Raw genomic sequence first — 11,960 nt, 5'->3', positions numbered from 1 at the left:
GGCTCCTATTTAGAAATCAGGTAGCTATAATTCTTTTTGTTTGTCTTGTCGCAACCATCCATGTTTTCCCATTTGGTGAAGCTTGATTCCATTCCAAAAATGTTGATTAGGGGTGTATGCAGTGAAACCAAATTAGGATAAAAAGGTTTCATGGAACACTTAAATTTTGAAAAACTTCATGAGCTACCTCCCTGCATGCAACAAAGTTAAATTAGGATTAGAAGGTTCTCTAGAAGACTAGAAGATTGGAGGTTTGAAGGAACAAAGGCATATACTTAGGCATATTCCTAACCTACTCCCGTACTCCGACCACGCACCAACCGTGTTCTCGAAAAAAAAAAACACACCAACCATTCACGCAACCAGATGCGATCTCGCGTACCTCGCGGCTCCTCCCCCGTCCCCGCCGTCGCCGGCGCCCCGGCCGGCTCCTTCCTTCCTCGCCGCCGCACCCAGCCACTCCTCCCACTCCCCGCCCCCTCGCCGCCGCTTTCTTCTGCGTTGGAGACTTTGCAGCCCCATGCCCGAGTCCAAGTTCCAAATTTTATCCCCTCCTCCGGCACGGCGCCGGCGACCCGGCGGCTCCGGCCTTCCTCTCCGCCGCACGCCTAGCCCCTCCCCTCTTCCTTGCCTCCCCGCCCCCGCTTCCGCCGATGGCCCCTTAGCATCACCGCGGATCCAGCTTCCCCCCCTTCCCCCGGGCCGGCGCCGGCGCCAACGGCGGCCCGCCGATGGCGCCTTCTCGTCCCCAAATCCGCCGCTGCAGCCTACACGGGCCACAGGTGAGGAACAAAAATTAGGTCTTTTGTCCCATTCCAGCGGTTACCCTGACTCGTCTTTTCTCTTCTTTCAGCTGATTATCCTCAAGGCCAACGGCGTCAAGCTGGTCCAGATCTGCCAGTGCTGCTCAGGAATCTCGGGCGGGCGCACATCCTGACCTGGCGAGCAGGCGACCTGTGGTAGGATGCACACATCTGCAACAAGTATGAGTAATTCGTTTTGTTACCACTGTTTCTCATTACGTTATCATCATGGAGGTGCTCCTCTAATACGCTTATAGGGGTTCCAGTGTTAGAAATTCAGTCATTGCACAACTAGATAGGTTCCTGTTACGCAAACAGGCTTGTAGGTAGCTGAGATACCCACAAGTGCTAAAAAATGCCTCTGCATAGAGGCTACTGCTGCCCAGCATAATTCAGTTGTTCAATTACATATTTGTCATGTGTAATCTGTATTTTTTTTTCAACAATAGCTGCTGGATTAAATGGTTGGCCCTATCCATGTTTAATCATATAGTATAATTTTGGATTATTGCTTCCGTTTTGGTGAGGCAACTCCGTCGCTGGAACTCTATGATCCGCTCAATGGGACATGCACACACTTGGTGAAGCATCCACGTAACCTCTTGGGTGATGTTGGTGTTTGGGGCTAGCACTTGAAGTGTTTTGTCTCAGCCAAGATGTCGCCGGTGGCTACACGGCTTGGCTTGTGATTTGGGTCACTATGATCCTGTAATGAATTGAACATAGTGCTGTAGTGCTAAACTGTGAAAGCCACAGAAGAGTAAATGGTTTTGTAGTATGCATGCTGTAATCTTGCTATAAAACTCGAGAAGTATTAAAAGAAATGGAGTGCAATTAAGTCTACAGTTACTGTAACCCTCGCTGTAGTTTGTGCATGTTTATGACTTCTGCCCTTTTCTGTTGCTTGAAATAACATATAGTAGATGATTCTGCAACAGGATTTGGAGCCCCGTTTCCATGTCTCTTATAGCATGAATCTGAAACAGGAGAAGATGACGTGAGTTCATAAACATTATTTATTTTTAAGCAGCGTAATTGCCTTTCTGCCTACCTGTTTATTTAAAGCTGATAAAATTGCCTTATGGACAGGAAATCGACGAAGCTGTAGATATTTGGAACTTGTGGAAATGTAGCTCTGGGTTGGATGTCCTTTCTAATGTTTTTGGGGCCGACATTCTTTCTACCTTTTGATTCAGGTAACTTACTCCTGGTCCCACGGACTCCAGAGCTTCTAAACATTGATCTTAGTTCAGGTTGCAATGATTCGTTGACGCGAAACCTTCAGTTATTAATCAGTAGCAAGTAATAAAGCACTCTTAAGTAACATGTTTCTGGGTATGCTTGGTTCAATGCTATGTTTGACACTATTTTCTTGCTGATAGTCAGTGCCCCAGTGACACAGAACCTAAAAGCTATAATTTTAGCTGCGTTGGTAATCAAATGTGTAAAAACGCATCGTGAGACTAGTTATTACTATAGCTAGTAGGTCTCTAGTAAGTAGTAACTGGATGTTTTCATTAGGAGTTGGACCTTCATTAGGGTTTGTTTAGGTAGGGAGGGCTAAGACCCAATCCGATCAAACCGAAGCGATTGTTTCGGTAGCACTGAGTTTCCTGTCGATCTGTAGGAATTGAGCCGTATCGGTGATCACTGTGTACCACCTACCCCTAAGTCGTAGTTTAGTTGTCCATCGCCATTCTTCGACATCTGTTCTTGTGATTTATATGCTGCTCTGCTGCAGATATGTCGACACTTATCGCCCCTACACTGATCCAGGAATTTACCTTTTCTCAGAAAAATGCTGATTTGGCAAAATACAACTAATTACTTTAAAGCAATGACTAACAGAGGCAGATGTAGAATAATGGATGCTACTTCTCTCAGTAACTACCCCGTTACCTTGACTGATAACGGAGACAAGTAGAAAACTGTCTCTACTCCCTGCTGACGCTAATAGGTGGTTGTCCCTGAGGGTGCTGGAGGGGTGCGGCAGGCGAGGGCCTGCACGGGGAAGGTTAATTTGCCCTTATATTATGGGACATAGGCTGTGCATAAGTAAACCATTTGTCATGCAATCTTTCTTGCTTGAAATGTGAAGTTGTAAACCATGTACCTGGGTTGATGGGTTACATAAGTACTCCCTAGCAGAAACCTCTTATATTATGGGACACGGAGGGAGTATGACTAGTCTGCCTGTCTGCTTGTTTGTTTGCTATGATATGATGAATCGCAAGGACCCCTTCCTTGATCATACATTCAAAACTGATCATACATCCAGAACAGAAGTGCAGCTATTGATTGTGTACCTGCAACTTGTGTGAACCTGTAGAGGAGCTTTGAGAGATTCATGCTAAACTTGTGTCTTGTGTTGTCAACAGGCTACCAACGAATTGGAAAGGCCAAGATGAAGGAGCAATCATCAAGCCACCCGCACATCAGGTGGTGGAATGCCTACCTGGTGGCTTCCCGCTCATTCCCATGAGTCGTCATGTTCAACCTGTTACTGAGTTGATCCTGCAAGCCAATGAAGATTCAGACGATGAGGTTGCTCTGGAGGCTTGTGACTCTGGTTTGTGTTCTGTTAACATGGTAAATTCAACATGTCAATTTCTATTTTTACATCCGATTGGTGCTCATTTCTAGATATCTTCACATTATATCCGTCTGACATCCTTCAAATTCCAGTATAAGGGTCTTAGTTATTTTTGGTAGTATCAACAAATAGAGTGTTAAGAACACCACAATGGTTGCTTAGCATGCATGTTGTAACCTGTAAATTATGGCTATGCTTGGTTCAATGCTATAATAATTGAATCTATTTTCTTGCTGAAGATTCAGGGCAGTGGCCTATGTATATCAGTTATCAATTTGCTTGATTTAGGCTGCTGATAGTCAGTGTCTCAGTGGACACAAATAACTCAAAAGCTATACCTTTAGCTGTGCTGGTAATCAAATGTATAGAATCGTAACTGTGAGACCAGTTATTACCGTAGCCAGCAGGTCTCTCTAGTAAGCAGTAACTGGAAGTTCTCATAGTCCATCCCATGGATTACTGCCCCAACGTGTGTTCCAAGGGCCTTGCCTGTTAGAACTGATGCTTGTTTCTACTAAGTGCTGCACTTGTTTCTGCTAAGTTTTAACAGTGAATCTGTTGGGTCACCTGAATCATATTCTGTAATTGTAATTGTGCAGCAGAATCTGGCTCAGGCAGGTGATTTCCAGAAGGAGCAGGAAGCTGCTGTATTGGTGCTATAGCAGAAGGGGCATTTTCAGGGTTCGTTGCAAAGCTCCTCCTAGCAATGGTTGCAGTATTTGTTCTTGGTATGGCGATTTCGATCCTGTAACACGAGACCCTTTTTTCACATATACTAGATGCGATTGATGCCTTGAAGAAGTCAGCTCCCCTTGGATGGTGCAGCGCAGCAAATCAAAGTTGATTCATTCATTCTTTGGAGGAATCAGCTTGTGCTAGCAATGCTTGGAGGAATCAGCTTATTGAGGTTGGTTATGCCACTGCCATTGTTTGCTCAAGCATGATTTGCTCCAACCACTAGTGCAATTGGGTGGCCATTGTTTGCTTAAGCAGGGGCATTGTGTTGTACTAGTACTACTAGTTGAATTGCATGCATGTAATGCCTAGGACTTGTGTCTTGCAGCTGGATTTGACCTGTTAGACTGCTTCAATGAACATGCATGGTTGTTGCTCCTGCTTGTCTAGATAGATGCCTGTGTTGTTTTCTTGTTACGTACCCTTGCACTTTGATGCTTGATGATCCATGTTCATTGTTAGAATGTTTGTTTTGGTCAGGAAAAGCATGCAGTAGTAGTATTTGTTTGTAGTATTTGTTTTGGGTAGTACGTATAGTATAATCTCTCTGTAGACTGTAGCCATCCAGCTGCATGACCTGACGGCACTGTGGCACTGTGGCCTGTAGCAGTAGTAGGCTTTTCAGTGTAGCAAACCCCACCCATGCCCTGCTCTCTTTTCAGTCTAGAGGGTGAGTAGACTAGACTAGTCGATGGGTCAAAAGCGAGCGGCGCTCCGATGCCCGTGCGCGTTAGTTACTGCTACTATCCGTATTTGTTTACCCCCCACACACTATTTTTACTACTCCTTGGGTGAAGCCTGTCACGTTATTTACTGTACTGTACTACTAGTAGGAGTACTTGGGTGAAGTCTTTACTGTTATTTGTTTATTTATTATTTACCCCCTCGTTTTTCACCCGCAGACCACGAGGCACAGAAGGTGGAGAGCCCTCCCTTCTCCATTATGGGAATCTGTAGTTTTTGGTTGGTGTCATCTACTCCTGCTGTGGTTTTATTTTCAAGGTTTTGTGCATCTGTTTGTTTGTGGTACAGCCTTCATTTTTGTTTTTAGAATGGCAACAAGCCATCAACTACTTATGCTGCTGTGTTTGCAGTTATATGATGCATTCTGTTTGCCTGCTGCCACTTCTAAGATTAAATTTGGTTATGCGACTCATCAAATGATTGGGTTAATATAGATGATTTTAACATCTGTTTTGTAATGTGCCTCTAGCAGTATAATCTTTTGTATGGCATGATGAAGTTCTGTGTCATTGTGTTCAGGCTTTATTCTAACACCATTACATGCTTGCCAATGTAGGTTATTGGTCCTTTAGGCCACGATTGGTTGTACTGGCAGGGCAGAAATACCAATGTCTCCAGGGAGCTCAGCAAGGCTGAGATCAAGGAGCAGGTCATGTTCCAAAGGCTGGAGTCCTCCCCGAGAGTTGCGCCTGAGGTACCCCTTTTCCAGATATTTCTTGTGATGATGACTGTAGTATTTTGTACTGCTAATTTTTTTTGATGTAATTTTTCAATGCAGGAGCTGTTGATTTATGCTGTTTCAGAGATACTTGCCCTTCAGCCTGATCACATTGTGGGCATGCTGAACACAATTGTTATCATATACAACAGAATGGCGGATATGAGACGCGAGTATGTATTTGTGTACTCCAGTGTTTAAATGTTGTTTTGAGAAGTGAACTAGAGAGCTATAACTATAATAACAATTGAATACTGACATTTTTTATTGCATGCAATCACATGAATTAACTTCATTAATGTATAAACGTTTCTGTTGCAGATACCTGTTTAAGAGGCTTGATGGTGTCAATGGAAAACAAATGGCTGTGATGCAGAAAAAGCTCCAAGAAGACAAAGAGGATGTGGAAAGCCGGATTGAAGATGTTAGAAGCGCCGGCGGCTTCTGCCCTCCATTACCTTCTGTTTTTGCTGAGCTTCCGAAGCTCATATAACCAGGTATGGTCATGTCACTCCACTTACTTTAATCTGGTTTACAGACTTGCTTTACAAACTCCCAGTTTTCACCTCATGAAACTTTCTATACTTGTGCTGGTAATGCCGAGCTTAGCACGGCTAAGTTTATTTTTAAGAATGTAATTAAGTTTGTAATTTTCCTGTTTCTTAACCAAGCTTTGATTTTATATTTTCTGGGAGTTTCATGTTTACTATGTAATGTTATGCCGAGCTTAACATTATGTTTGGTATATACATATGTTATATATATGTTGGAAAATCACTTCTATAGACATGTTTATTAATGAGGCATTGTGATGATGACAGGTACTTGGTAATCCTTAGAAACAGTTTTTGACCCAAGAGCTACTTGCCGAGGACGGAAGGATGCTGCGCTTAGCCGAAGCGGCGAAAGTCCATGTCTGGTGGCGATAAGCTACTAATCTGTTGTCTGTATAGTTCTGTTCCTGCAATGGGAGAAAGACCACATGATGTGCAAAGTTACTTACTGTTGAGTTCCTGCCATGGTATAGGAGATAAACAGCTGCTCTTTAGTTGAGTTCCTGCGACGGTATAGGAGAGTATATGTTCTGCGAATATATGTGCTGATTGTGGTAAACTGCTGCTCTTTAAGAGAATATATGTTCTGTGAATTCTATTGAAGTATAGATAGGCAAATGAGTGATTCTATTGTTTTTGTATATCGGCTGTGTTCAACTGTTGGTTTTCAAGATAAATTTGATCTGGTGATTTGCTGATGTGTTTAATGTGTGTGGGCTACTAATGTACAGCTCTGCATTTGAGTTTCGTTCTACTAACATATAGTAGACCAAGTTGCGACAGTTGTGTTAAGCATCGTAGGCTTTGTGGTTTGTTGTTATTTCCATTTCTTTTCTGGCTGTGGTTTGTGGTGGGAAGACTATACTTCATCTGGAATTACTTGTGATGAGAAGTATCAAAAGTGCTGGGGTTTGGGTTTATGTCATGCTTGGCTCACGGTTCTTGTTCTTACGCCGGGTCTGCGACCTTACAAGGATACACAAGCTGGTGAAGGTTTCAGAGAATCAGCAAGCTGGATTCAAGTTAGTTTTTTTTTGAGAATTGGATTCAAGTTAGCTTTGAGCAGGCCTCGGTCGAGGAAATGCTTTGGCTGTGCCAGGAGATAGTCGGCTCAGGGGCGTTTGGGTGGAGCCAAAGGAGTATTTTCTGGACAGAGGGAGTACAAGTTTCGTGCTTAAATGATCTGTTTGGGCCCATTTTTCCAGCCAATTTGGTCTAAATCAGAGATTTCTTTTACGGATACGGTACGTTAGAGATGCTTTTGCAGCGATGATGGTTACAACAAATAATAGCTACAGTATTTTTTGACGCTAGCTATATAAAACTAACTCCATTTATTTTTTTGTCTACTTATTAAGTCAACCTTTGTAAATTGACCAACTTCATAAAAAATATCGTCTTTCACAACATGAAATCAATATCATTAGATGCGCGAAATTAATTTTGATAACCTTAGTATTGTAGATAATGATATAAATTTGATAACTTTGCATAGTTTGTCTGAAATAAAAAAACCTTACATGCGAAACAAAAGAAATTGTTCTCCATTCCATTGTAGGGGCGATTCGTTACAGCCGTTGGATCACAGATGTGCGATCTACATACCATTCCATTGGTCTCCCATCTCCTAACCTCCAAATCCTTCCACAGTGGCCGCCGCCGGCCAGGACGAGCTCAAGAACCTCTCCACCCACGAGGAGCTCGTCTCCCTCTTCCTAGCGTGCCTGTCGCACTTGGCCTTCCGCGCCGCACACACCTCCGATGTCTCATGTGCGCGTACGGTGTTCAACGAAATGCCCGACAAGGCCAGCGTGCAGTCAAGGCAGCTGACTATGCCAATGCCATGCTCGACAAGTTGCTCAAGGAAACGGCTCAAGCCCACCGTCACCACATACAGCCTCCGGGGTTGCGAGGCTGCTGGATTGCTGGATGCTTCTGCAAGGAGGCTCTTTTCTGGAGTATTCAAAAACAGAGGTGCCGAGGCCCAACTTGCCCAACTTTTGGACCTTCTTCTTGCTGCTCGAAACGCGTGCTTGGTCGGTCGTGCATTGGAAGTGTGCAAGGAGTGCTCTGAGAACAAGTGAGCGCCACCATTTCAGGCCGTCAAAGGTTTCATTCAAGGACTGTTCAAGAGCAGGAAGGTGTTCAGTGGTTCAGCTCATCTGCAGATCCAGCACTGCATCAACACGACAAAGGTAGCGGCGTGCATTGGAAGCAGAAAACTGTCGTCGATGATCGATGGCATTCAGCACGGCGGGAGCATCTAGATGACGAGAAGGGCAACAACAGCGGTGGCGTGCAGATGCAGCCGGCGCGGCCTGGCGGCGGTTGGCAATCAAAGCCTCGCCATGGAGGTGAGTCATCAAGAGAAATACTATTTCTGTCAAGGAAATACTAAACTGGGAATGGATTCTTTGGTGTGCTGAGATGAAGGATCAGCACACGTCAAGATGATGCCAGCGTTTACAGATTTTGATCTAACCGGAGCAGCCTGTATGTTACGCAGGGCCAACTCCTGGGAACAAATACTAGAATGAGGAACACACGTGACATATGTGTGTTTAGGAATCGCATAAAAGATGCTCGGTTCATAGAATTTGTTTGTCTTTCCTTCTATGCTGTGGTGCTCTGGCGGCCTCATAAAAATGCAAAGTAGTTACATAGGTATTGATGGAACCACCTACTGCGGTTTGATTTAGCTGCTCAGATTAGGTGCATGTACTTTGAAATGGTACTTCGTTTTCCTGTTAAGCTTATTCGGGCATCAAATCTATTTATCATGATATTTCCCGTTTTAGCAGTGAAATCCAAAGAGAAACAAATCATGTACCAGCGGCTTTGCAAAATTTGCAGGAAGGCTGTCCAATTCTTGCTTAAGTGGCTGTTTACTCAATCTACAGCTGCATCGTCTGAAATTTTGAGGTTTGGTCTCTCTTTTTAAATGGAAATAGCATATCATAGCTACTACAGATAGACATATTCAGATGGAATTATCACAGACAATACAAGATATACAATACTTTCAGGAGTACTGTTTCAACTCTTTTCTGTACGAGATAGATAAAGTAGACCATCAAGGAACATTTTTCTTGTACTAAATTACTTTACAATGTTTTGTAATATCAAATCTGGTGGTCTTATCCATGGTGTCAGTGCATACTAAGACTGTACACAAATTCTGCAATAGCAATCTGCACAGTTTGACGTTTCGTGCATAATCTGATGGCATGTTAAATGACGACTAAAATTTGCATCTCTAAGTAAATCTTTTTACATTGATCCAATAATCTGCATGAAGAATTTTGTTAGTGTGTCGGTAGTACAGTTTTGTGATTCAGTTTGATCTGATAATTAAACAAAGCCTATTTCGGTATTAGAAACTTCTAAAAATAGGTGTAATTTTGGTTGTGCAGATTCAGAAACTTTAGAACGGTGTCTCTGTTCATGTGGATGTTAGAAAGGTTCCATAGCCCAAATTACTTCAAAAGAACTTCCTATAGAAGCATATAGGCAGATAAATAATTGAACGTATGCCAATTCCATGTAATAAAAGCTGAATAGCAGATTGACAATGAAATTTATCTTTGTTTAGTTAGTGTATATATTGTACATCTCGAAGAATGATATCACATAAATCCAAGCTAGAGTTACTGGAAATATCATTTCATCAGTTCATCAGTTCCTGGGCGATGCTTCCAGTTTTCTGTCTGTATATCCAATGGACTTGCTGATAAAATGGACTTAATGCTTAGGTGAATGGATCATCACAGTCGGGGCTTAATTTTCTTCACTTCATCTACTTTGTAATATTTCTGTATTTGGTGTACGAAAAATGGAGATTGGAGCAATATATCCAACTACTTAACTTCAAATTGTTAAACATGAAAACATATCGAAATTGATTATCATTTTGTTCGAGAAAGAGTTGCAAGCAAAGAATTGGAAATTCGTTTTGTTCACTCCAAAGATCAAGTTGCAGATGGGTTCACAAAGGCTTTGCCTACAAGACAGTTTGAAGAATTCAAGCGCAATCTTAACTTAGTTAAGTTATGATTAAGGGAAGGTGTTAAACATGAAAACTCTGTCATGTATGGCTGTCACGTATGGCTGGCTTGTGCGCCTTGTGTGGCTGCCTTGTGCGCCAAGGGTGGTTATAGGAGTAGGATCTTTATCTTGTTATTATCTCTTATCCCTCCTGTAAACCTCCTGTAATATCTCTACAGTTGTAACCTATGAGAGATGGGTCTCTCCCCAATCAATATAAACCCACGCGGCCCTCTGTACGAGGGTAGAGACGCTTACACAAAACTAACATGGTAATCAGAGCCTCCCTCTTCCTCATCTAGCGATCACCACCTCCATCCCATCGCCAGCATACACCTTTTTTTTCGCCCCCTCCCATCCTTCCCATCTCCGGCGCCATGTCCACCTCCTCCAGCCAACTCATCTCCTCCGGCCTGAACAACACCATCTCCGAGCCTCTCACCCGTACCAATTACATTCTCTGGCGAGCCCAAGCTCGCTCCCAAATCATGGGAGCCGGGCTATATGGGTATCTTGACCAAACCCTACCCGAGCCACCTAGAACCATCACCACCAAAAACTCAGACGGGAAAGATCAGATCGGTCCGAACCCCGCTCATACCCCATGGCTCATCCAAGATCAACAAATCGTAGCCCACTTGCTCCGCAACCTTTCCAAAGAGGTCCTGGTGCAAGTTGCTTCTCTCGAGACTTCTCATGCCATCTGGTCTACCCTAGCCAACATGTTCTCCGCTCAATCCAAGTCTCGCGTCAACAACTGCCGTATTGCTCTCTCCAACGCCCAGAAGGGTTCCCTCAGCGCCGCCGCCTACTTTGGGCAGATGCGGGCGCTGTCTGACGAAATCGCGGCCGCCGGCAAACCCATCGGCGAAGATGAGCTCATCTCCTTCATCATCGCCGGCCTCGACATGGAATATCAGCCCATCATCTCCGCCCTTGACGTCCGTGTTGATCCTGTCTCCACCGATGAACTCTTTGGCATGATCTCCAACTTTGATCAACGCGTCGAGCTGTTCCAAGGAACTGGTCCCGGCGCTTTCAAGTCCTCTGCTAATGCTGCCTATCGTGGTCACGGGCCTCCCAAACCCTCTCAGAACCCTCCCAAGGGTGGTGGTGGTGGGGGCTATCGTGGCGGTTCCGACGGCAGCAGCGGCGGCCAACTCCAGCACGGTGGCGGCGGTGGCGGTGCTCCCTATCTGCATGCTGGTGGCGGTGGTGGTGGCCACTTCCAGCATGGCGGTGGTGGTGGCGGCGGCCACTACAATCAGCGCGGCAACAACAACTACCAGCGCCGCAACAACAACAACAATCGTCGTCCCTTCCAAGGTTATGATGAATATCTTAACAAGTGTCAAATTTGTAAGAAAAATAACCATATTGCGAAGGATTGCGACTATCGTTATGCCGAGAGCAACACCCAACGCAAGAAGGTTGCAGCTGCTGTGGACGCCTCCTATGGTGTGGACACAAACTGGTACGCTGACTCCGGCGCCTCCAACCACATCACTCACGAGCTGGACAAGCTGACCATGCATGACAAGTACCCCGGGCAAGATCAGGTCCATAATGCCAATGGAGAAGGTATGGAGATAGCTCATGTTGGTCATTCAATTATTGCAACCCCTCATCGTGACATTCACCTTAAAAACATCTTGCATGTTCCTCAAACTGCCAAAAATCTTCTTTCAGTTCATCGTATTGCTCTTGACAACAATGTTTTCCTTGAATTTCATCCCTATTTCTTTTTGATCAAGGATCAGGTCACACGG

At 44.3% G+C, this 11,960-nt stretch overlaps 1 protein-coding gene, 1 long non-coding RNA gene and 1 pseudogene across 3 annotated transcripts; all 3 read left to right on the top strand.

Annotated features, from left to right (window-relative positions):
- The first annotated feature begins 292 nt into the window (after nucleotides 1-292).
- Nucleotides 293-4,991, top strand: LOC125515651. Of its 2 annotated transcripts, XR_007287086.1 has the most exons (8): nucleotides 293-782; nucleotides 854-983; nucleotides 1,742-1,800; nucleotides 1,893-1,999; nucleotides 3,182-3,392; nucleotides 3,996-4,077; nucleotides 4,176-4,303; nucleotides 4,460-4,991. It is a non-coding gene; the product is annotated as an uncharacterized LOC125515651 (long non-coding RNA). The 2 variants fall into 2 exon arrangements; XR_007287085.1 differs by having other exon boundaries at nucleotides 3,996-4,303.
- Nucleotides 4,992-5,114: 123 nt separating this feature from the next.
- LOC125515650 lies at nucleotides 5,115-6,788 on the top strand. Its single transcript, XM_048681164.1, has 5 exons — nucleotides 5,115-5,133; nucleotides 5,432-5,569; nucleotides 5,654-5,766; nucleotides 5,915-6,090; nucleotides 6,415-6,788. The coding sequence occupies exons 2-4, from the start codon at nucleotides 5,528-5,530 to the stop codon at nucleotides 6,084-6,086; spliced, it is 327 nt and encodes a 108-aa protein (XP_048537121.1). The 5' UTR covers nucleotides 5,115-5,133; nucleotides 5,432-5,527; the 3' UTR covers nucleotides 6,087-6,090; nucleotides 6,415-6,788.
- A 4,263-nt stretch (nucleotides 6,789-11,051) lies between these two features.
- LOC125517760 lies at nucleotides 11,052-11,190 on the top strand (annotated as a pseudogene).
- The last annotated feature ends 770 nt before the right edge of the window (nucleotides 11,191-11,960 follow it).

This window comes from Triticum urartu, chromosome 6 (assembly GCF_003073215.2).
Source record: "Triticum urartu cultivar G1812 chromosome 6, Tu2.1, whole genome shotgun sequence".
Taxonomy (NCBI): domain Eukaryota; kingdom Viridiplantae; phylum Streptophyta; class Magnoliopsida; order Poales; family Poaceae; genus Triticum; species Triticum urartu.
Note: the sequence above shows the minus strand (reverse complement) of the source record. Positions and strands in the feature narration are given on the sequence as shown.

Coding starts and splice junctions, on each gene's coding strand:
- LOC125515650 (XM_048681164.1), top strand. CDS start 5,528: ATGTTCCAAAGGCTGGAGTCCTCCCCGAGAGTTGCGCCTGAG. Junction 5,570..5,653: donor CCCCGAGAGTTGCGCCTGAG/GTACCCCTTTTC, acceptor TTTTCAATGCAG/GAGCTGTTGATTTATGCTGT. Junction 5,767..5,914: donor ATGGCGGATATGAGACGCGA/GTATGTATTTGT, acceptor TTTCTGTTGCAG/ATACCTGTTTAAGAGGCTTG.